Genomic DNA, 25,393 nt, shown 5'->3' with positions numbered 1-25,393 from the left:
ATTTGTGTGCTGTTGCTTTGGCTTCTTTTTTACAGCAGATTTTCAAGATCAACAACGCAGCGTCACGAGAAGAGATGAAAAGCGAGATCTTTTATGGCGATTAGTGCAAGACAATGAATGCACGATGGATTCGAAAAAACTGACAACACAGAAACAGAAAAAAATAAAAACTAAAATAAAAAACTAAAAAGAACATTTTCTAACCGGAGTGACAGAGACGGAGACAAGCCAACAAGAATGAGAACAAGAACACTAAGTTGTTGATCTTTTTTCTTACTTTGGTTATATTTCGTTTTATGAGAATTGAGCCAAACAGTTTTCAACGCGCTCAGACAAAGGCATAAACGTCTGGGACACTTCATTTTGTCTTTTATATTTCTTCCTTCTCTACGGGCTTTTTAAGGCAATATTACTGTCAACGAGTGTTCTCAGTGCTTGTGTGTATCCAAACATAATTGAAATGCCTCCTCAATGGGTTAATTTGGTGTGGAGCAAGGGGCTAACGTAAACACAATTAGGTGCCAAAAAAAAAAAGAGCGAGGGAAGATCCCCACTTATGGGCATCTCCACACGGGCCAAGATGAAATGACAAAATCTAGAGTAAACCAACTTGATAAACAAACAAAGTGGACGATCATCGACGATGGTCTGTTTGGGGCCCAAGTGTGTGCGACGACCTAACAAAATATTGTTTTAGTGCATTTTAATGGTCTAACCTTTCGAGATCATCGGTCCGATGCATCTTTGCCGCAATTGTCTTTCTGGAAAGCGATACGCCATTGCACCATTGCCCACCGTGGGCTCCATTTCCCCCCCCTGCTGGCTTAATGACTCGCCAGTTTGAATGCAAAGCTTACACTAGGCTGAACAATTGTTTCTAATGGCTGGGAAGCTTTTCACTTAGCCGACCTTGCACTTTCATTAAAACGCGTCTTATTGGAGGATGTTTTATTTATCTTAAATGAAATGGATTATCTTAAACAAAATGGATCTTCCTCTTGAATTGAGTTCTAATACAACGCTGAGTAGTAAGGGAACACACATGTCCTGATTAGGTCCAGCATCACGGCAGTCTCTTCTACACATTTCGCATTTTCTCACAGTGCAGAGCTGCTTAATTAGGCAGCTTCAGCGACGGAGTGCCGACCTGGACGCCGTCTCGTCGCTTATTTCTCCTTTAGTACCGCCGCTCAGTTAGTAAATCAGACAGATACGCACTAGGCGGGCAGGCAACTTCATTAACAGCCTCTCGACCGGGCTGTAGGCCGTTTAAAAAGTAGAAATAAAGTATTATTTATGATTATTGTGAGAATTTCACAATGGCATGCGAGAATTTATTGTTAATGTTCTGCAGCTTGACTCGCCACGCAGCGCGCGTTGAGTACGGAGTGTGAGATGTTGTAATTTCTATTGGATGCAGCACAGTGGTGTCATTTTATGCGCATTATTTCCTAGTTACTATGTCGCACATATGCTGATTGCTGATTGGGGTTCGGATAATAAGACATTAAATGGGAAGTTCGTTTAGAAATCTAGCACTGCAAGCCAAAGAAAAACAAGAATTTTAAGAACAGCCTATTAATTTGATGACTACTAGTTGTGAAAATACTTGTAAATTTATATTTGAAATACCAAGTTATTGCTTTTTAATTCCCTTTTAAATACCTTTTCTTAGTTTGGAAATATGTTATTTCAAATTATGAAAGAAGACTTAAAACTGATGCCTTGATTTTAAATGTAATTTTCCTATTTTAGGCTTATACTCACCACTGTACTTCTATGTTAACAGCCTTCCGTGAAAAGACAGTAGAGACAGCTGAGAAACCCACTTTGGTGCTTTCTGGATTTACATATTCCGCATAGACCTTTTCTCCGCGGTGCAACAGCCGTAAATACTTATACTTGGCTTTCTTTCTTGGCTGATTATTGTTTGTCTGTTCTGTGGCACTTGCCTGCATTGATGCCTAATCTACTTTTGTTTGGGGAAGAATTGTGCGATCAATTATCAGATAATGATAATGATACGAATTTCGATAAAATAAACGATCTTTAGAGAATATCCCTGCAAAACCCATTTCCCATGCAATTAAAAACATTTGTATTTAGAATTCATTCATAAAAATTTTTTATTTTTTTTTTCATATTTTTCCTTTGCACTTTTTTTTGTCGGTTTTTTTTGTGGCTTTTTGCTTGCTTGGTTTTTTGTTTAATTCATTTTTTTATATTACTAAAAAATTTCATAAAATTGTTTATACTAAATCGTAAGTACAACACTAAATTACAATTGTATGCAAGTAACTACTATTCTTATGGGTTTTTCATTTTTGTTTCTTCTGGTATAAATATTTTTTTTTTAAGGTCGTATTAACTTTTTACAATTTTCTCTCGAGTGTTTGTCTAATTTTTTTGTTTCCTTTTTCGGCTTTTTATATGCAATAAAAATATAAATTACTAAAAACGACTATTTAAAAATTAGATATTTATAAAAAATATATGTGTGTGTGGCTATAGGCTGTAAAAGCTTATATCGGAGAACTTTATGTACAAAATTGGATGAGAGAGCTGAGGAGCAAACATATAAAAATATGTACTGTGTAGGATTTATCAGATAAGTAGCTGCACAGTTTGTTTCTAGCACTTTTACAACTAGTTTTCATTTCTTTACACTAACGAGGAACCATTTGCAATTTAAGTGTATTTTTATTGATTTAATTTTGACATTTTGGAATTTCGCAAACAGTTTTTGCGTCTTCGTGCTGCACATTGTCTGGTTTTGTCTTGGTCTTCGGTTTTGAGATCAAAATTAAATTGTATAACCTTTAATGCGTTAATAACAAAAAATTATAATAATAAGACTATTTGGAGACTTTGAAAAAACACGAATTTTCATTTGTTCTTTAGTTGTGTATATTGTTTGTATATTTCATTCACTTTTCGCTTATCATTTTTGTTTATTTTTTCCAATTCAGTTTTTGAGTTTTCATGAAATTTGATTGTTTGTGACTTACAATTTATAAATTCAATACATTTCGTTTACAGTTAGGCGCTAACTACAAATATTATTGACTTCATCGCTGATAAATGCTCCAAATCGGAATAGGCCAAAAAAATATAATAGGTTTGGTAGATGGACAAATTTAAAAAATAAAAATTAAAATAATAAGTTTAAAAATCGAAAAAAATTATTGGGTGTAGGGTAAATTAGAAGTACTTAAAATAGAATCACTAAATGTTTTGCTTGTCTTCGCATGTTTGTTTGTTTGTTTGTGTAGGGTCTTTAAATTAACATTAAGCTAGAGTCGAGTTAAGTTTAGTGTCTTCGTTTACTACATTTACATATACATAGTTAGAAACTAAATAGTCGAGATAGTGTCAATTTATGTAGTTTTTTTGTGTGGCTTTTCATCTTTTTCTCTTATTCATTTCGTATATCGATGTGAACTATGATTACTATATACAAATCGCCCGAATCAGCCGACTGCCTTGCATAGAAAAGCAGCGCCATCTCGGGCGGCGTCAATGAGGAGGTTTCTTTCAATCGTTTTGTCATTCGTTTACACATACGCGTAGGCTACGGCTACCATTAATATTTACAATTTATATCAAACTAAATGAAAAATAGATTAGATTGAAGCAGATTTTTCAGTAACATGCAAAACGTCAAAACGTGTGGAGAGTCGTCTCTTCGACTCTGTCGTCCAGTGGTTCTTGGTCTTGGTCTAAATTCTAGTAAGCAATTGGTCAAGTCATTTTTCTTTTGAGGGATATGAGGTTGTCATATACAAAAGGTTTTCAATTTTGATTGGTTGACTTTATGGTATACAACTTTAGGCTTAGGTCAGTCCATTGGAATATTCAAGGGTGCAAAATCAGTTTCCCGTTTGCTCTATCGATCGAGTGTTTCATTGGTTTTTAAGAATTTTCAGTATTTTAAAATGTATATTCCAAATGTAGTGTTTTCAATTTAATAATTCCTAAGATTGCATTTTGTAAAATCTTTAAAAATGTTTCTGTTAGATACAATGATGTCCCAATCGATCAAAGCGGATGGGTCACACCTTTGCTAATTACTATACAAATTTTGTAGGGAGTTTACGAGTTATGCCTGTTACAGATTTTTCATTTTTCGTGACGACTAAACTGCTTCAATCAACAACAACATTTTGGCGTCTCTCTCACATTTTGAACCCAACCCAGTCTTTTCTTTGTGTGTGTGCTGCCAGCTTCTCCATACGGATTTCCCAGGAATCCTTCCGGATATTTGGAGTTACATATGCGGAGTGCCGCAGACCACGGATCGCTGTTGTTGCGCCGTCCCCGCTCCGCTTCCCGCTGCCGAAGCTGCAGCCATTAGTTGGGATGAACAGGCTCCAGCCACTCCCGCCGCCGCCAACGAGGGCCAACGCTGGCTACAGTAGGATCCCTCGCCTAAAACGGAGATCCTCTTGCCCTCCGCCGCTCCCGGTCCTCCTCCAGACGCTCCCTTGGCGGAGCTGCCTGCCGGTGAACCGCGGTGCATGAGCGTGGGATCAGTGTTGAGTTGCTTTTGCGACTTGGCTCTTTGTAGCGGTGCCACGCAAAAGTCGGAGTTTGCATTGTTGTTATCCGCCACCGAGGCCACGTATCCGCCGTACATGAGACACTCATCCGCCGCTGCTGCCGCCGCCGCTGCTGCTGCAGCTGAGGCACAAATGTTGTTCACCGACTTGTCCCAGGTGTTTTTGATGATATTCGGGTTGCCGCCATCGAAGGTGAGACCGCTGTTGCTGCCAGTTTTGCCGCTCAGAGAGGCTGAAGCCAAAGCTACACCCACCGCACTGCTATTGTGATGCATTGTGGCCACCGCATTCTGCTCGTTCTGCTTCCTGGCTTCCGCGTCGTCCTTTTCCTGAGCGCGCTTACGCTTGCGCTTCATGCAGAACACCACACATGCCGCAATAACCGCCACCAAAGGCATTGCAACTGAGAACACAGCAATTAGGACTACCTGGGCATTGGTCAAACCATCGGCTCGCGCTTGGGTGGTGGCTCCATATTGGTGGGCGTCGAAGGTCACCGAAGCGTAGGACTCCTCGTCGCACTGCTTGCCCCTGAATCCATTGGCACACACACATTCGAACGAATTGACACGGTTCATGCAGGTTCCGCCATTATGACAGGGTCCACTGCTGCACTCATCGATGTCCACGGAGCAGTCCTTGCCAGTAAATCCCGCACGACAGGTGCACTGGTAATCGTTGTTGAGATTCAAGCAGGTTCCTCCGTTGGCACAAGGTCTGATGAGGCACAAGTCAACTTTGCTACTACAGTGGGTGCCATGGAATCCGGGAACACATTGGCAGCGATATTGGTTGACCATATCTATGCAGGTGCCTCCGTTCTCGCACTGGTGTCCGAAACAATCGTCAATGTTGGTCTCGCACCTAGTTCCCGAGAATCCCGCTGGGCAAATACACTTCCCGTTTGGCTGACAGCTTCCACCGTTTATACAGGGATTCGGACTGCAGTTGTCCAGCTGGAGATCGCAGTTGGGTCCGCTGTAGCCAATGGGACATTCGCACTGGTAGCCCTGACCCTTGCTCCCCAAACCAGGGCGAACGTTGCGACAGATGCCCTGATGACAGGGTTTGTCCGAACAGGTGAGCACTTTCTCCTCGCACATCTTTCCATTCCAGCCGTTGGCGCAATGACACTTGTAGCCTGTCTTTGTGTGCGGCTCATCGATGCAGGTTCCACCGTTCTGGCAGGGATTGACATCGGCATCGCAGGAGTAAATCTCAGTTTCGCAATCATCGCCACTGTACCCTGGAGCGCATTTGCAAGTGTAGAGTCCTTCGCCGGTGTTGAAGCAGGTTCCGCCGTTCTTGCAGGGTCGGTGGTTGGTGCAGTAGTTCAAGTCCTGGTTGCAGTACAAGCCTCCCCAACCCTCGTTGCAGATGCAAGTCCACGGTTTGTTGCAGGTGCCATGGATGCAGTTCGGTTCCAGAACGCACTCGTTGCACAAGGCTCCCTTCCAGCCCAGTTGGCAACTGTAAATGAAGGTGAGAGGTGGTGGTTAGTATGACCGTAGTGTGAAGTGTGGCCATGCCACTATATGAGTTCCCTTCGGAATAAATGTATTTTACAAATAACATCTCTAAGAGTTGGGTATCACTTTTTCATTTCATTTTGAAAAAACTGAAAAACTGATAAATCTACAAATACACCTAAAGATCTTTGACTCGGTTTATTGAAGCGCCGCGAGTGCTGGTTTACTTTTGAATGTTAAATGCGAGTGAACAGGACAGAAGACTGGTGCTCCATCACCTGTTCCACGCATCCCTGCATCCCGCTCTCTGCCCCACTGTACACTTGTTTGCATGCCACGCTTGATTGCAGTCGAAAAAGGAAAAGATGGGCAAGAAAAGAGCTAAGAAGATAAAGAGAGGGAAAGACAGGGAAAGGAAGAAGGCTTGTCAACTTGAAAAAGTCTCGTTCGCAATTGAAGTAAAACGAATGTCTCTGTGTAAGAAGTCATATCCGCACACTTGAAAATGAAGAAGAGAAAGGGGCGAAGCGCTCCGAGGGAGTCACAAAATTTTTGCATTTCTCACGATCATAAATTGATTTCAAGCCAAAAGAAAAAATGTTTCCTCTGCAACAAATAAAGCAGGCAGGCACGCACAAGCACGCATTGCCAGATGCAACTGTTGCGTTGCCAACTGTATGGCTAAAAAGCCTTCACCCACAAAGATTTCAATAGTTAATAATTCAATCCAAGACAGCTAACCTGTTGAAACAGGGGGCGGAGTGGGTGGGTGGAAGTGCTGGAGCTCGAGTTCGGATTGGAGAGACAACAGACAGATAACAGACAGAGAGACAAGCAGACAGACTGGGAGACAAGTAGTAATTGATATGCGTCAGCCAGTCAGCCAGTGTGTACAGAAAGAAATGTCGAAAAAGCAAGAGTCGCGTTGCCAACTAGCAAATGTGTGCTGTATGCGCTTAGAATTATTAAAATATTCCCACCATCAAACAACGTGGCTAAGTGGCACGCATACCCGGGCGTATCTGCGGTTTCCAGCTAACAATTCGATTCACAAAACACAAAACAGTTCCACCAATCACTTTACTGTATTCCACGCTACACAATGATGTGTTGATTTTGGTGCTCCTTTTTATTTGGCACAATTATCGGCGGACCACAAAATGTTTGATTTCCGCCTGGCAGTGAGAGGTTTATTGGCCAACATAATGCCTAAATAATGAGCAACATCCTCCGGCATCGGCGTTTGAAAATCAATTTGGCAGATCGCTTTTAGAGTGGCAGCATTGGCACAAACCTATTTTCACAGTAAAGTAAATAAACGAGTTATGTACGTGAAAACATAATGTCTGGCACTATTGAACTTTGTATTCTCGTGCATCTGTTTTTTGTTGAAATTGTATGCTGCTAGTATCTGAAAATATTTGCGAGCGTCGTCAAAAGTGTTCGCTTACACCTTGATGGGCAGAAATGTGGGAAAACTTCGGTACTTGTAATTCAATTGGCCGCCGACTGCCTGGATTTTACTTCGCTTCAAAATTGTAATGCAAAACCCCGGCCAAATCAAATGACATCGCGCCAAACAGAAAGAATTTCTGCGGTCGCCGAACGAGCAAACGAGAGAACAAAAAACGTGCATTAAAGTCCAAACAAAACAAAAAGAAAAAACCAAGAAAATGATAAAAATAAAATAAAAGAGCAGCAAAGTGTTTTCTGCCCTTTTCGCAAAGCTCACGGTAGCAGTCAAACATTCAGCGTTACATTGAAAGGTGTGCCCCATCATGATAGTTGTTGCAATTTTTTCTAGTTTCTAGTGTTTTTCACTGGGTGGGCAAGTAAAAATCAAAGCAAAAAACAAACACAGGCAAATAAAACGTGCAAGCACAAGGAGGACAGAAATCATCATTAAATTGAAGGCAAACTAACCCGTTAGTTGCCAACTGCAGTTGGCAACAGTTGGCCTAATCAACATCATTTTAAGAAGCTTGGAAAACGATTTGGTAAATATTTAAATAAAGTATCCGAGCTCAGCAAACTAAGCTTATCAAGCTGTTGCCTGATATGCCGAGATATGTCAACGCTAGTTCACAAAAGGCCTAATCAGATAAATACGATCAAATAAAATACTTACACGCATTGATTGGGTTTGTCGCAATGTCCATGCTCACAGCCTTTGGCGCATTTGGCTGCAAATAAAAAGGGGGAAATTTAAATATAAATTAATTGAAATGTAAACCATACGGGTGTTGGTGGTGGTGGGGGTAAAACACTTTCCCAAAAACTTAAATGGCTTTGAAATGGACTCCCCACCTGTCCAAAAGAAAAAAAAACCCAGGGGACACCCACTCGACAACGAACTGCACAACCCACTCACAGACATCGAGATCCATCAAATTGAGGCAATTCCGAAGCAGAAGTGCCGAAAAAACTTTCTTTTTCACGCGTCTGGCAATGAAAAACATAAAAGATGTCTCTGGGAAATAAAACAAAAGCCGCTCGCTAAACAATAGGAAAACGTTTAAAATGTTTTAGCACAGACTAAACTGAAAAAAAAGAAGAAAACCTATACAAAAAATGAATCATGGCCAGTGGCTCTCAAACTCTCGGCAATCGGCAGTCTGCAGTGTGTGAGTGCTTTAAGCCAAGCAGGAATAACTTGTTTCTAAGGCCAAAAAGGAAACACACAAAATGAAATAATCCCATGGCCAGGAGAAGAAGCAGCAGCAGCCTGAGCAGCTGAGGCGGAGGCCGTGGCCCAAAACAGAAAACAGATTCCCAAGCTCAAAAGGTTCGACGAAAACTTCGATTGGAAGCTGGGCTGGAGATGGAGTTGGAGCTGGAGCTGGGATCTCTCCGAAGAATGTGGCAAACATGTTTCGGCCGGCAAGAGAAGCAGCAGCAGCAGCAGCGGCAGCAGGAAGTTGGGGAGTTGCCACAAGGGCCTAGAGAAGGGGTAAAAGTCGTGAACAAAACTAAAAAAGGCAATGCCAAAAGGAGCCCAGAACGTGGAAGGAGCCGCCGAAGATGATGATGCTCCTCTTTAAACCGAGTGAGTTTCATTCAGAAGCAAGCGACGGCGGCGGCTGCATCGGGAAAATTGCTAGAAAATCACAAAAACGTGTTCTCTGAATGCAGAGGGCTGCTCCTGCCCCCTTTTAATATATATATAGCTATGGCTATAGCTATAGAGAAAAAGCGTAATATTGGCAATTGCCAATGATTTTTATTACCATCGCCCGCGGACGACGGAGGCTGGATCGAAATAGATTTTCCTGAAAGTGAAAAAGAAGTTCACACGCCCCAGGGCAGAGATAATCCGGGCTAATCGAATGATATATGTATGTACATCCGACTCTTGCGATTACTTTCACTTCTGGCTTCACTTCTTGAAAGGGTTCCCAAACGCTTCTTGAAAAACATCTCGCAGATGTATCGTTTTAGCACCCACTGACCAGCCAGCTGCCTGCCATTCATTAACTTTAGCCGAAATAGCTCATTTCCTTGAAATTAACTTCATTCATATACGCACTTGGCCAAGAAACACAGAAGGGGAAGGAGCCAGAAGAAATAACCTTTTGGGCCAATTTACTGAGTTTCGGATGTTTTGTTTTTGCAGCCTGCACGTTTTGCCTTTTTATTTGCTGCTCCTGCTGCTGGAAAATAATTTTCGCACATGTGTGCGAGTGTGTGCCTTAATTTAAGCTCATTTCTGCGCATTTAAGTTGAATATAAAATGTAGCAGGCAGGAGCAGCTGCCTCTTCCGCTGGCAACTTGCTAAACCGGCAGCAGGACACAAAAATTATCTGGCCCGAAAAAAGGCAGCAAATAAAACAAAACAAAAAAGGCAAGGGAACGGGAACGGGACAAGAAGGGAGAAGAATCGAGCCGAGGAAGCGTCTTCAGGAGACTACGACATTTAAGGTGTAATCAGACGTTGCCACAACAGCCCTAAAGGAAGTTTGTTCTTGGGTCGACCCTTCTTCTCGACTCCTCAGAAATGCTCGGCATGCAGACGACGAAGACGTCGACGACGACGACGACGATGGCGATGGAGCAAACCAACCCGAACTCACTCTCAAACCTTGATCGTCATCTGTATCTGTATCTGTGCGAGTGGACCCCTTACGCAGACACAGATACAAATACAGCACCGATACAGACACGGACACAGGCACTGACACAGATACAGATACACCGGCACCACACCTTTTTGGTCCAAAAACCTGGGCCCTTGCACTTGGCGTGGGAAGATTTTTGTATGCCCTGCTCCTCATCATCATCATCATCATCGTCGTCATCATCACGGGCACGGGCAGGGTATGGTATGGTGTGTCTGCTCTGATTCACAGTTTAAATGTTGGTGAAGCAAAGGTAGCTAACAACGATCGACTACCAACCAACTACAAAGAGCTGCCCGAATTCCTGCTCTCGGCAGTTCGGCAGTTCGTTAGACGTTTTGTTCTTCCAATGACAAATGACTTTTCCCCACATCTTGCATTTTGTTTTTCGTTTGCCGAACTTCATTGATTTTTAATTTATTTGTTTGACTTCGATTTCTTCCCCCCACTTGATGGCCATTTTCAGTATTCAAATTTTCAGTTTCATTTTTGTCAATTCATCGCCCGTACGCACTCGAAAATAATTATACTTTAATTCGTTGGAGCAGCAAGCAGCAGTCGTTTTTCTTTATTTTTGGGCATTGTGTACAATCATCTCATTTGATTTGACAAGCAAGTGATTTTCAATAATAATGAGAGCTGGCAGGCAAAAAAAAAAAACAAAAACTTAGGTTTTGAGCCACTTGAATTGCTTTTGGCGTAAAGAATGCGTGGAGTGCTCATGGTGATGGAGGCTATTGATCCGTGTGGATGTCTAGGGCTGAGCATAAGCTTTGAAATGTTTCAACCAATCACGAAATTATTAACGAGGAAAGGCTTACAAAAAAGTCTAGTTAGTCAGAAAATTATACCGCTTGAAACCGAAACCAGCTATTCTGGATAAATTCCCAATTTACAACGTTACCCTTTACTATGCAACCTTCTTTAAGAGACCCCCTCCCACGTAAAGTATTGCGTATTTAACAACCATTTTCTACTTACGTATGTGACAGTAATCGCCCTGCCATCCGGTCAAACAGATAATTTCGCCCGTCTCCGAGCAAGTGGAGTGTCCAAATGAATCGTCGCGGGGCCGGCAGAACTTGGCACAGCCGGATCCGTAGTAGTTGGCATCGCAGGTGACACGGAAATCGTACTCCAGCGACGTGTACTGCGACTCCGACTTGTTCGTCTTCCATTCGGAGGACACTTCCAGTACCTGCTGCACCAAGAGTCGCTGGATGAGGAGATCTGCAAGTGGAAAAGACGGAGATGAGATCGGGACCATGATAAGTGTGTGAGAACGAGCTGACGAGCCCGCCGATAGACTAATGAAGATTAATTGGGTTAAAGATGATCCGATGAGATGGCGCTTGGGGCAGAAGCAGAAAGATTGAAAAACCTCTGTTCGGAATGTACCAAATGGGAAATGGGAAACGGGAAAACCAAAAATCGAAATCAAACGAGGCAAGGCAAGGCAAGGCAAGGGAAGGCAAAGCGAAGCGAAGCGAAGCAACTTGAAACACCCGAACTGCAATTGCTTGTCACAGAGTCAAGTGCTCAAGCCGAGGTATGCAGTTTGGCCAGGGCACGGAGTGCAGTACTTGGTATTTGGCGATGAGAGAGGCACAAACTGGCAGCCAGACACGGGGCATGGCTAAGATACAAAAAATAAGTAAGAAAAAATAAAAGAAGGCAGCAGGCAGCAGGCAGACCGCCAGCCAAGCTCGTCGAGGCATTTTTCAGCTGTTCGCCGACCGGTCTCGACTTTGGATTTGGGATGGCTGGAAAGGCAACTCGTTTGTGTGCGTCGCCTATCTACAGCCACATTTACACAGATGCAGATACTCTGGCTGCGATGCAGATACAGATACATATGCAGGCACATTATGCCATGGTCTATAAAGTAAATTGCAGGTGCATGACTATTCGAATTGCATGCAGACAAGCTTAAGTTAAAGCTGAATCCTAAGCTAAGCCATAGGCAAGTTTTCAGTTGGAAAACCCAACGTAAATCCGTCTGGAATTTTTCGTTTATAACTTAAAATGTCTAAGAACAAAGCAAAACAGAGAAGACCTCCATTTTAATAGCCCCTGGAAAATTAGAGCAGAGAAAGTGAAGCTAAAAGCGATAATGGAAAGGAAACTGTCTCACTTTTCCTAATCTCCGACTATTGAGCAACCGACCAAAAACTGCGGCCCAAATATATGTATACAGCCATATTGTCAAAGCCATATTTTACACAGGCGCACATATGGAGCGCGACCATTGACAAGCGGCCCAACTGGTTGACCAATAAAAATATGAAATAAAAAATTCGGCAACTCCAAAAACTCACTAATTAATTACCAAAAATATGCACAACTCAAATGCGGCAACAAGAATTCTTGGCCCGTTGCTCGAGCCACTAGCTGTTGACTTGGCTGTTGGCAATTGCATTTTTTGGCCAAAAACTCGTGTGTGTGTTTGTGTGTACTTCACCTGCCGACCAACGGGGCCGACAACATGGAAAAGCATTCAATGCAAAAATCGCACCAGCCAACAGCATTCCCAAAAACAAAATACAAAAACAACTCAAAAAAGAAAAAATCGGATTGTACTTTGTGGTTTTATTTACATTTGCAACACCGACACACACGTTAGCTCGCCAGTGCGATAAAGCGCATGGATTTGTGGCATGACAGGTTATTAGACAAGCCGGCAAGAGACGCACAATTTCAGGCCAGTTTGGCCAGTTTGCAAAAACGTGCAATAAAATATATCAGGCGAATTTTGTGAAAATATTTACGCAAAGCAGCATTTTCATAATTATCTGTGGAAAAGCGGCCTATGACAACATTCGAAATGGCAAGATAGACTAACTGACGATCGCGGAAAAGTGGAAATTACTCATGGAAGATAATTTGGTAAGAAAGTAAAACTTAGAGAAATATCTGAAATGGAAAACTATTTGTCACCAACATTGGTTATTTCTAAGCCCCTTCTTCAACCGCTTTGTCAACCCATTTGCAGCGCTCAACAAATGAGTGAAATTTGTGTGCAACAAATTTGCAACAAGAAATCCAAACTTGACTCTGACTCCCGATACTCCCGTACCCCTTCTTATCCCTCCCCAATCCATTTTTTATTTGCAGCATCCGCCTCCCCAAGTATCGCTGACTTGGACTTGAGGAATTTTTCGAAAATACCATTTTATCAAGACACACGACGACAACAAAAACGAATACAACAACGACAAGTTTTGTGGCAGACAGACAGAAAAGATCGAAGGAAGCCAAGTCGAAAAGAGAAGTTGGGCTCTTGTTGCCGGGCTGCCGCTTCTTGATCCAATGAGTTAAAATTAAAAGATAAGCATTTTAACAACATCGAACCAGGAGAGCAGCCGAGAAGCAAGCAGCGAGCAGCGGCCACAACACCGTGCAACTAACAACTTTGGCATTGGCAGAGATTAATTGGTAGGTAGGGATAGGTGAGGAATCCGAAGAGGCCGCCACAGTGCGGCGAAAACCTCGAAAACCATGAGTTGAAAGATTTCTGAACGCATCAAGCCAAGAGGCCAGAGAATCACCTTGCAATGCCTCTTACACAGTACGAAAAGTGTCATTAAATTGATGCAGGATAACGGATGAAATACAATGAGGATTCAAAAGGTCATCTAATTGCTCTTAAGTCCGTTTGTGATTAAGATATTATGCCAGAAATATATAAATATTGTTAGTACGGTAGTATCAAGTTTGCAGTTTTCTCCCAGTGCCTAAGCCTTCGAACTTCAGATTCAGATTCCTTTGCCCAGCAGGTCCGGTTCCTTTGGCTCTTGGCCATTTAAGCTGGCCTTAGGCTCTGGGCGAAAACCTGGCGAAAAGGTCGCCATGTGCGTGGCACCACCCCTCCTCCGCCGCCTGCTTCTTTATGTAATTTATGTTAAATGAATATAACAAAAAGGAAAAAACTCGTTGGCAAAATGCTGCGGCGTAAACTCGCTATGCCAGTCCAAGTATGCGGGAGATCGTCATTCAGCGAAAGAAAAAGGAGGAAAAAGAAACTAAGTTGCATACTTTTAAATAATGAAATTAATCCTTGACAGGCGGCGAGACTAGAAAATCTCGGTGTGCAGAAATTGAAATTGCCATTGCCGGGGGAGTTGGGAGTTGGGGAGTTCGAAATGTGTTCATGGGGACGGACTCGGCGATACTTGTACCGATAAAGATCTATTAGCCTGGGACCGCCTCGGAAATTAGCTTGTAGTTAAGGCGGCACTGCGGGATGCCGAGTAAAAATCGGTTAAGGAGCTCCCAGCAAAACAATTAAAATTCCTTGAAGGAATAGGGCAAGCTATATATAGAAACATCGAAAAGGAAAAAAGGGCCTGGCGAGACGAAAAACAAAGAGAACAACGTGCTAGAAATTCCTATGAAAACTCCATAAATCTCAAAAGCAAAAGAAAGTGCAGGTAGCTAAGCCCCAAGCAGGTAGCTTCTCCTTCTCCGCTCTTTCATCAAATTGTGTGGGAAAATCAGCCACAAAGTGTTTTTTAAAATCTGAGATGAGGAATTCTGCTTTTCGGTCGCAGAAAGAAAAATCGTTCGGCTTTGTCAAGGATTTGTGAGCTGACTAGATCCTTGTGTGGTCCTTATCGCTGGAAGACAATCAGTTACTACACCGAGATCCATGTAGCATTGTTTCCAAGATGGATTACACACGATCTCGGTTCTCTCGATCGGGACAATCGGAATCGCATTGGACTAGCACAGCGTTTAGTTCGTGAGCCCAAGCTTAATTGCATTTCAAGCAAATGAGGGATGGCCAAACCTCAACTTCGAGCACACTTCCGTTCCAACAGGCAGACAACAAAAGGCGACAAAGTCTGGCCCTCGATTATCCCCGATGTGTGTGTGTCTTAGTGTATGTGTGTTTGGTTGGTTGGTTATTTAAAACCACTCAATACCCCGGAAATCTTACACTGCGCAAAGAGGAGCAAAAGCTAGAGCCTGGCAAGGTATCAAGTTGCGGGTCTGTGCGATCGCTTGCCGCTTTTTTGACAGCTTTCGATCACAGGAAGCAGGATGATGAGCTCATAACTTTTGCCCATCTTTCAAGGAAGTAATTTCACAGCCCGAAGGATTTCGGTTGTGAATATGGATAGGTTTTGGGTTTTACTTACTGTTGGTGCGCGCATTGCCGCTGTTGTTCGTATCATGCCATGCCTCGACGATCAGCGAGAAGGTTCCCTGTAAATCGGAAAGAAGAAAAGGAAATGGTTAAAGAAAGTTCACATCTAAACGGGAAATGACAGGCACTAATGCCATCCACACTTATCAAATCGAATCGACTATAACTAATTCCGAGCTAATGGAAAGCTCCCTCGAGCTCCATCGCCCCCACAGTGAGCACTCATTATAAAGAGATTATGACAGGCGGCCAGGCAAGTTGGCCGCCCACACGATCCCCCAAACGCCCGAATGCCCCTCAGACCACCGAATCTAATGCAATGCGAATGCATTTCAAATGCAAATCGGCAAAATGCAACTTCGAATGCAACCGGCAGGCAGCGCCCTCAATTCACACTTGATTTCAAATGCAGCGCTGCTGGAAAAACCGGCAGAGATGACACAAAATCCAAATCCGAATCCAAAGCAAGGCGAAAACCAGCCGATGGAAACATTTGCAGAGGTGTCTACTACTGCTGCAGCGGTTTTCCATGGGCGTGTGTTTTTTCTCGGATTGCGTAGAGCTTTGAGTTCGGAGCTCCGCGTTTCGATTCGCTTGTAAATGACTAATTTTTCGACCAACTTTCGATTTTGCGTGGGCCTAGGGCAACCGGAGATGTAGAATTCATTTGGTTGATAAGCCACAGTTGCCGATTGATTGCATAACGATTGCATTGCCATTTGGTTGGTGTGTTGGTCGGAGTCAGACATTGAAATCGCGCTCTGCGCGAATCTCTTCTTTTTGTCGCTGCGAATAAACGTAAAATTTATATGGGCACGACAGGAAGCAAATCAGACATAGATGATCGGCTTTAACCAGCGGCATACAATGGGAAATGAGCAGGAAAGGTAATAACAAACGAATGGCTAAAATGAAATGAAGCGCTGCGATGGTTTATTGGTTTTATTGTGCAGAGAAATAAAGTTTTCAACAGTGGCTACGTGATTGCCGCTCGTCTGAATAAAGTTTCCCATTATGGGAATGGTTATAACTTCAGTGGCGGATCTTTAGTTGGAAGAGTATTCTTTAATTTTGGCTGTTATTTGGAGTATGAATCTATGGAAAATTCCATTTTCTCACCTTGGACTTCCTGCCCTTAGCGGGTATAAAAAGCATATAAATGGCGAGTACCTATAGACACTCGCGGCACTGGCGTATGCCATATCCAAAAATAAATGAGGCAACATGCATCAGCGGCCGCTTAGTGCATATCGCGTGCGTCGGTGCTGTATATCAACGTCAATATCCAGCATATAGCATACTGAATGTAGCATAGGGATCTGGATAGGGTGAAGTGCACTGCGGCAGGAGTAGGAGTGGTAGCCAGACACGTAGCAACAGCCACAGGGGGACTGCCTCTCAGAAGACACAGCCCGAAGACCCAATACTGAGGGCTGAAGACGCAAGACACAAGACACAAGACACAAGACAAGACAGAACAAGCCCGTCAGACGGGGGACAAACGTAGCAAAGTTCAATACGAACAAGAGGAGCATGAATGCAATGCTGCCTGCCATTGCCTGACTATTTTTAGTCGCTGGGCGGGCGGAAGGCGGAAAGGGGGAGTAGCAACCCCCTATCCCTACATGCAACATCGGTTGCTATATCTTCTGGCGTGTCGTCAGGCATGCGTGGCTCGTCTTTCGTTGTTTTAATTAAGTGCAACATTAAATTAGTTGATGCAGCAGCGGCAGCAGACAGAGTCATACTATAATTAAATTTATAGTTTGACCTAGAAATGTTTTGAAGTTGAAAGTGCGCGGAAACGGACCGAAATAAAGTCTAGAATGCTCTAGGAGCACAAACAGAAAACTAATTTTAGAGGGCAAAACAAAGGACTGAAGTTGTTGCCCCAGTAACGATAAATATGTAGACCACAAGAAGAAATTTACCAAAATAAAATCTAGCATTTTCTTGAAAAGCCTAAAAATAAAACACTCCAAAAAACTTTGGCGAGAGGCTACGATGTGAATTTCCCTTTTCACTCTATTTAAATTACAGCTAAGATCAACAATTTGGCGCGTGCCTTTCGAGACTCTGCGTTTTAACTTAATTATGCTAGCCCACAGTTCGCTAATTGTTTATTTATGCCTGCCCGCAGTTTAAGCGCTCAAAATGTATGCAGCTTACACATTTCACGTGCCAAAACATCTTTCGCTACCTGGCCCGGCGGTAATGCCCCCTCCCGAGTTTCCTCCCCCTTTTTCGGACCATGACTCTGCACACTTGAGATACATGTGTGTAATGATAATAATAGTGACGCTGCACATGCGCAGAGCGCTGAAAAATTAGGAAGTAAAGTGTCTACGCAAAGAGAAATAGCTAAGTACACTAGGAAAAGAGGGATCGTGAAAGAGGGAGAGAAGTAAAAACACCCCTAAAAACTGCGGGCGCACTGACACAAAAATACGTTACAAACTCCAGTTATTGCTACTGGCATAAATACTTTGAAGCTTGAGTAACTTCTTCGTTGGTCTAGGGTGGACCCATCATCATGTAGAGCCTCCTGTCGTAATTATAATTAAGAAATGCACGGCATGCCGAGCTGAGCTGGGCCACAACCGCGATATACGAGTACATATTTTTCTTGGCCAGTCGAGCTGAACAGAATAAAGACGAGCGTCAGTGGCGGTATTTCAAAATTTCAGCAAATTTATTGAGCACACGTGCGCTTTAAGGAGGGGTTATAAAATAACAAGGGTACAAAACCTAAAAGTAAATCTCCAAAAGGTGACTTCTATGGATCAGTGAACAACCCTAACTTAAACCACCACCATACAAAAGCTATAGCAAGTTCGAGTTGAACGCGAACTCTATTTAAGAATAGTTTCCGTGTATTTCAGGCAGTTTTATATACAACTTTTTTAAACAGTTTGTTAGAAATAAAAAAGGGTTTAGGTGTTCGATCTGTAGAAGCTGTGACTTCGGGAAATCCATCTGAATATGCTTTTCGGAAAAGACTAACCGGAAAAGTGTAGGGCAAAAAGTAACGGCAACTTCAGGAGCCCAAGGGTGGGTTGTAGCCTTGTGTGGCAGCGATCTGGAAATTGTCGCTCGCCAGTTCGTACAGTATAGCATATTATCGTATCGTACTGGATCGCAGCAATGGTGGTGGTGCTGAATATGGTGGTGACGGTGATATAGCGGTGGTGCGCCATGGTGCGGTTCGCGCACGCGTTTTCAGCGCATTTTTAATAGTCGACAGATGTTTGGTGCGGCGTGTGCGCCACAGCCAACAACCCTCGACAAGGACGCCCGGCGGAAATAAATGAATGCGGCATCAGGGGAGTTGTTCTCCCGCGGGAGCAGGCGATCGGGGGCTATAAAAAGCCCAAACAAATTAGCAAAGATGCCGCACGAATAAGTTTTCAGGCGAAAAACTACGCTCAACGTATAAAGGAGACAACATGGAAATATTTATTGACTGACTGAATGAGTGACTGGCGTCGGCGCAGGGCAAATCTAAATATAAAAGCCATCTGCACAGGCCATTTACATAAGGGAACAGTGTCAGCGAAAAGTGTTTAGCCGAGGCCATAGTCTTACAGCTGCTGTAATAACAACAAATTTGTGGTTGTGTTATGCGTTTTAAAGATGGATTTTTAATGATATTTGTTTATAATTTTTTGTATCATAGTTTTTTTTCCCATATTAATCTGTATTTTCTATCGCTTTACTTACCGGCCATGAGAACGAGAAGGGGAACTGGATGGGGTTCGTGAAGCCCTTGTTCTGGAAGCGCTGGGCGTCGGTCAGGTTGACCGAGTTCTCGCCGAGAATGGGCGTGACCACGTCCCCGTAGGTACACTGGGAGGTGGTGTCGATGGTGGCCTGGTAATGCTTCAGGCAGACGCGAAACCGCGTCTTGCAGCTGCCGAGGCACTTGCCCGTCGCCCCGTCCGACTCCCCGCTGCAGCAGCGGCCCTCGTTGTCCCGCCCGTGATCGTTGCTGAAGTATTTCAGGCGCAACTCAAAGCTGCCGGAACTGTGAACCTGCAACGGATGCAACAAGAAGGGGGTATTTTATTAGTCAAATCAAATTAAAAAGCAATTCATTAAGGCACACACAAAATAAAAATAAAAAGAGAGGCACAAATCGGAGAACAAAGAATGCAGCTCCCAACAAGACGATAAATCTTTCAGCATGGTATTTGAACAAAAACTGAAATTGCAGAGGAATTTTTAGCGGCAACAGCAGCAGTGGCAGTGGCAGCCAACATCCAGCATTCAGAGACCCATGCAAAGGACAAAACGAATACGAGCTTATGAAATATTAAGCGAGAAGCGAAACCAAAACCGAATCCAAAACCAAACCGATCTGGAACCGAAAAACCGACAAATGCTCAGCAAGCGGTCGTTTTCTTCAGTTTGGGTCCGCTTCGGTCCGATTCGGTTTGCAATAAATTCCACTTGGCTTGGCTTTCCGCTCGACTTTCGTTTTGAAGCGCCGACAGAATTTGCATATTTGGATTTGCAAATTTGTTTGATAGCCGTCGTCTCATAAATTTCTCAATTAACTCGATGCCGCTGAGCAAGGTGTGAGGGAAATTAGCTATATGGGTCAAGCATGTGTTTTTAATTGATTTCCTAAAAATTACCATGTAGGGAAATTTAATTTAAAATGCATGGAAATGTACTGAAAGCTTGATATTACCATATGCAAACATTTTTCAGCAAAAGTTATTAAAAAGTTGAAAAATAAATTCGATAAAAGTTCTCGAACTAGGAAATTGGAAGTGATATTAACACTACACCTCATTTTGGACTTGGCACTTAAAACTTAATTATGACTTCATCATCTAAGCCCATAAATGGGCGAGACAAGCGACCAATGACCAAAAATAGGCGCACTGCGGAGTTATTGCTCCGTTTTCTATAACTGTTCGGCAATTAACATTTCAGCCACAACAAGTGAAGCTTGTTAAAACGACAATTTAATTGTTAACAAGACATGAGCACAGCAGTGAGTCGCCGTCTTCCCTCCTTCTCACTTATTTATTGTCGAGTGCTCCACATGTGGCTTGGGAAGTTTTGTGGGTTTTCCTCTTCGCCTTTGTAGGAACACGGGTGTTTAATTGCTCAATTAAGCAGAAGTGCGGTCCAGAGATGCTGTGTCGAATCACAGGTGTAATCGTAGGCCCAGCCGGAAAAGTAGAGCTAAAGCTGGCGCTAACATTGTTCAAAGGCTTTTCCAATTGTAATTGTAAGGGAATTTAGAGCGAACGAGAGAACGCATTCAACGATGTAAGTGGCCAAACGAAAGACTTAGGCAACGAACGCGGCGCAAAATAAACACAATATACGGAGAGAAAACTTTAGGTAATATAACCATATTTTTATGATTCTATATATTTGTATTACAGCTTTAAATATTAAATCAGAATTTTATAATTTAACTTTTTTATTAAACAACATAATTAATATTTATATGCCTTGTTAAGTACAACAACTGCAGAGTTCACCTATCAAAATGTTTTAAAATGGTAGGCTACTACATAATCTCCTCTTTTTCCTGTGTATGTATTAATAAGCAGCCAACAAAAACAAAACGGACGCAAAAGAGCAGCATAACAAAAACACACAACAAAAAACTTAAGTAAAAGAAGCAGCAGCAACAGGCAGCGACGTCGCCGCCGACGTCGACGTCGGAGAAAAACGATGAAAAAATGTACAAGTAAAACCGAATTGTTTCCCACGGCATACAATTTTGCCGGTCAACATTGATGGTTAAAACGAGGAAAAGAGACAGCGCGAGAGGGTGAGCAGGGGAGCGCATGGGCGAAGAGCGAGAGAGCAGCAGTTAAAAGGTGTAAGCGAATAAACGCCAGGTGAAGAAGAGCAGTGCATGCAGCCATATTGAAAGATCGCCAACAGAGAGAGAGGCCCCAAGCTATAACAGTTTAGCGCAGAGCGAGAGAGAGCTAAGCGATAGTTGTTGTTGTCAGCTGAGCGCAAAAAGAGCAAAGCGTGGCTTAAAAGTGAATTGGAGTCGCGTGTTTGCTGGTGTGTGTGTGTGCAAGCTTACAAGCTGCAGCTGCCAGCTGCTCCAAAGGGAGAGCCAGAGAGCGAGGCTCTCCCAGAGCAAAAACTTGTTTTCAACGGCGCTTTGAAGAAGAGCATTAATATGCGCAAAAAAGAGGAGAATAAGAAGCAGGCAAAATGAATTAATAGACAATCCAGCCAAACGATGCGTCTGAATTAATACAAGAAATACAATAAAAAAGGAAAAGAGTGAGGGGAGAAAAACCATTGAGCGGAAGAGAGGTTAGAATGGTGGGTGGTGGCGGGAGGGGGGCGTGTCCAGTGGAAAGCCAAACTAAAGTAGACTAGAAACAACAAAATGGGACAAACGAAAAGCGCACACGCAAACAAAGGCGCAGAAGTTGACACAACATGAAAAAAAGGAAAACAAAACAACAAGCAAATCAATTTGCATAACACCAAACAAACATTCACACACACTCTAAAGATGGTGGGAAGCACAAGCACAAGCACAAGCAAAACAAAACAAAACAAAAAGTGCAATCGTTAAAACCACAATAGTTTTGTCCACCATTTGACACCAATTTTGGTTATAGTTTCTCACACTCTTTTAAGGTCCCTCGAAGTATGCGGTTAGTATTAGCAAGCTTTTAAGGGACAAGTATTGCGTAAAATGAGAAAAACATAGGATAGCTTAAATTTAAAATCATATCAATTAAATAACATAACTTTCGTGTTAATAGCGGAATTTATTATATAGTAAATTTCTCTTGTATAAAACATTACTGAGCCGCCTTTGACTTTTTCATCGTAGTTCTGAACTGTTGAATACTCAGTTACACCTTGCACAATCTGCCTCATAGCTTTGGCATATGTATACTTGTAATGTAATGGTTCTCCTTCCGCTTTTTGTTTGTCTTTGCCTTCAACTATGAACTCCACAGCGGCTGAATAACCGAAAGGTAAAACTAGGGGGTCCACGAGGGGGTTTTGCCAGGTGGAACTTGAAAGCTGGAGCTGCCAACCTCTCAAATGGAAGACAGACACTTGTTAAAGTGTTAGAAAATAGTGCGTTGCATTGTTTACCTTTTGCTTGAGCCGTTCTTTGTCTCCGTTTCTCATTTTCTTTCTCTTTACTGGCCACTACTCCTATTTTTACTGCGATCACTCAAGCTTGAAGCGACTAGTTAGTTGGTTCTTCGTTTCTTTCCATTTTTTGCCATTTCCACGTCAACTTGCCTTGACTGACAGACAGTTGTTGTAAAAAAAAATAAGCGGGGAAGACGGAAAAACTACACAAGGGGACATAAAAATGTATGAAAGCACGCATTTTTATTATAATTTTCTCCGACTTTTCCTCGACTTTCCTACAGGTGTTTGCTTTGATGCCCCTACACTGTCTACACTGTATGTTGTTTATTAATCATTTAAATTCATCATCATAATCAACCGTTAACAACGGGCTTGGGAAACAGTTACAAGCGCAAGTGAATCATCCATCGCATTGTGTGGGAGTAGTCGTCTTCCTCTTTGGCTTCTAAATTGCAATTAATTATGTTATGCGAAGAAAGAGCAGAGCCGAGAAGACTACGAGTGCTCCCCCACGAGTCCCAGTCTTCATTCATTCATCCATTCACTCACTCACTCACTCACTTCTTCGGCGCTCAATGTTAATATGAAAATTGCATAAATGCAAAAACAAGGCGACTACGGTTATTTGATAGTTAAATTGAAATTTAAACGCAGCATGGGACAAGAAAGGGCCAAGAAATTGTGAGAATAATACTTTATAGAATAGGCAGAAAATTGAATTAAATTGCAATGCTAATGGCAAGCTAATTGCCCGAGATATTATTTTAAATGGCAAATTAAACTATTCCACCTTTCCCTGTAGCGGGAAATGAGTCAGACTTGGGCAGATGTTTCTGCCTACATACGGGGAGCATTTTCAGCAGTCTCAAGACCCCAGGAGGTTGGCGTCGAGACACTTTTTTGGGACGTTGTTAAAATTAGCGACTAAATAGCAGACTGCAAAAGACGCTGGTCGAAGAGTGAAGTTTAAGCACGCAACGTGCCAAACTTGGGCAAAAATCAAGAAGTGCGGAGAGTGGAGTAGCATTGGAGCACATGCAGGGTGCACGGTGAGTAAACGGGTAATATTATCGATAAAGATAGTATAAACTTATTATTGTGCTTCTGTGTAATGAGAAGTTATTCGTAGCTAGTTGTTTCTAAGCTATGAACACAATTTAACAGAGAATGTTCAATATTTTATTATTTTCTTTTCTTGAAAACATAACCAGAAACCAACAACAAAATGTTGAGTATCAAACATTCAATAGACTTCATAGTTATTTCCCAGAGATCCATTGTTCAACTCTTTTTTGTCCGTGTAACCAGGGGATGCTGGCGTTAAAGATCAATGAAAGCATGACAGAAGAGAAACGCAAGAGGGAGAGCAAGTGAGGCTGAGCATGTGTCGCGTTGACCTACGCAGAGCGAAAAGTAAACCGAAAAAAATCGCATGTAAAAAGCGCATGCAAAGCAGAGGACAGAGGAGGAGATGACGGCGAAAACGGCAGATGTTGCCCAGCATCATCAACTTTTTAACATGGGCTTGTAGCACAGCACTACTATATAGCCTCATATTGAAATCGAGCAGTTTTATCATTTTTTCCTGCTGCTCTGCTCTGGACGCTTACGCCGTTGGTGGTAACTTTTGACGTTGAGGCAGACTTGGATTATCTCTGTTTTTGCACAGAGAACAATTGGTCCACACAGTAGTATTATTTTCAAAGTAAGCCTAAGGAGGTTGAATTGCTTTGTACGCTAACGCTCAAATTATCTTCGGGGTATTTCTCTGATATATTTTATTGTTGCTAACGTATTTAACCATTTGTTTGGGGATGGACCTGTTTGGCCATTGGCCTCGCCAGTTTCCAAACTAGTTTTCCTCTATGAAAAAAGTATGCATGCTTCGAAAAGGGTGATACGATCCGATCCACATTTTCCACCCCTAAAACCCAACCCGCCTAAAATATCAACTCAGCTGTTTCTACCCAAAAGTTCTCAGGTTACAAGCTTGAAAAATGAGTTTAGGAGCAAACGTGCTCTTGGAGTGGTTCCAAAATAGATATTTTGCGATCATACGGAACCCCAAAAATTTAAAAATATTTAGCAGCCTGGCAACCCTTAAATCGCTTCTTTCTTTTTGACCATACACACATGCGCACAGCCACACCAGCTGCAAAATTCAGCGGTGAGTGCACGCGTGCGCAGAAAAATAAAGAATAAAAATTACCAAAAATACAACTTGGTTGGAAAATGGGCGCTTTTTCTGGGAAGTTAACTCACCTGCACGATGACTGTGAAGCAAATAAATGCCGTTAATAAACATTTAATCCAATGCATGTTTATTGATGTTTTTGTTGCGGATTTTGGGAATTGAGTGTCGCTTTTAGTGTAATAATCCACGGGCTGGGTGTGTGTGTGTGTGCGGCAACAACTCAAATTGTTTATTGTATTTATGTTTTGTATTTTTTGGTTACTTGTCGCACATGGTTTTGCAATTCGCTTTTAGCATTTTCGTTGTTTTCTTGTTGTCGTTGTTGCAAGTTACACGTGCACGCGCCACATTTTTTGTTGCAATTTCCTCGAGTGTGTTTATTTTTAAGTGTCGCGAAATAAAAGCTTTTTTCGCGTACTGCGGAGTCTTCTCCTTTTCACGCAGAAAAGCGCAAAAGGGAAAAGCGACAGAGAGAACTAACGGTCCCGCGATTCTTTAATCATTCGTTTTTTAATCTTGCGGAGGAAACACTTTTCGTTAATCTCTTAGAAGATCTTTGATTTTGATTTCTGGTTCTGCCACTTTGCTTTTCGAACATTCAAATTTCGAATGAGAACTGCCCAGAGTCGCGGTAATCTGCAATTCTTAAGAGAACTATTGCATTGGCAGTTCGCGTCACACACCGAATTTTTGGTCGCGTTTCGAGTCGGGGACTTGTGTTTTTCAAAATGCTCTTGGCTGCGGGAGCTGCCTTTTTCGAGTTATTCGCGCGGCCGAGTTGAAAAACGTAATG

General features: G+C 42.6%; 1 protein-coding gene across 1 annotated transcript; it reads right to left on the bottom strand.

Moving 5' to 3' along the window:
- Positions 1-2,386: 2,386 nt before the first annotated feature.
- On the bottom strand, positions 2,387-25,393 carry LOC122620576 (neurogenic locus protein delta). The gene is made up of 6 exons (XM_043798102.1): positions 24,669-25,393; positions 19,014-19,325; positions 15,286-15,352; positions 11,126-11,374; positions 8,157-8,211; positions 2,387-6,029 (listed from the first exon to the last, which is right to left on the bottom strand). Exons 1-6 carry the CDS (start codon positions 24,723-24,725, stop codon positions 4,268-4,270), a joined length of 2,502 nt encoding a protein of 833 aa, XP_043654037.1. The 5' UTR covers positions 24,726-25,393; the 3' UTR covers positions 2,387-4,267.

Source organism: Drosophila teissieri, chromosome 3R (genome assembly GCF_016746235.2).
Source record: "Drosophila teissieri strain GT53w chromosome 3R, Prin_Dtei_1.1, whole genome shotgun sequence".
NCBI classification, from domain to species: Eukaryota; Metazoa; Arthropoda; class Insecta; order Diptera; family Drosophilidae; genus Drosophila; species Drosophila teissieri.
Note: the sequence above shows the minus strand (reverse complement) of the source record. Positions and strands in the feature narration are given on the sequence as shown.

Excerpts from the sequence above, each read along its gene's own strand:
- LOC122620576 (XM_043798102.1), bottom strand. The coding sequence starts at position 24,725 with ATGCATTGGATTAAATGTTTATTAACGGCATTTATTTGCTTCACAGTC. Across the intron at positions 8,212-11,125 it reads GGGCGATTACTGTCACATAC|CCAAATGCGCCAAAGGCTGT; the intron begins GTAAGTAGAAAA and ends TTTTATTTGCAG. Across the intron at positions 6,030-8,156 it reads GACAAACCCAATCAATGCGT|TTGCCAACTGGGCTGGAAGG; the intron begins GTAAGTATTTTA and ends CTTCATTTACAG.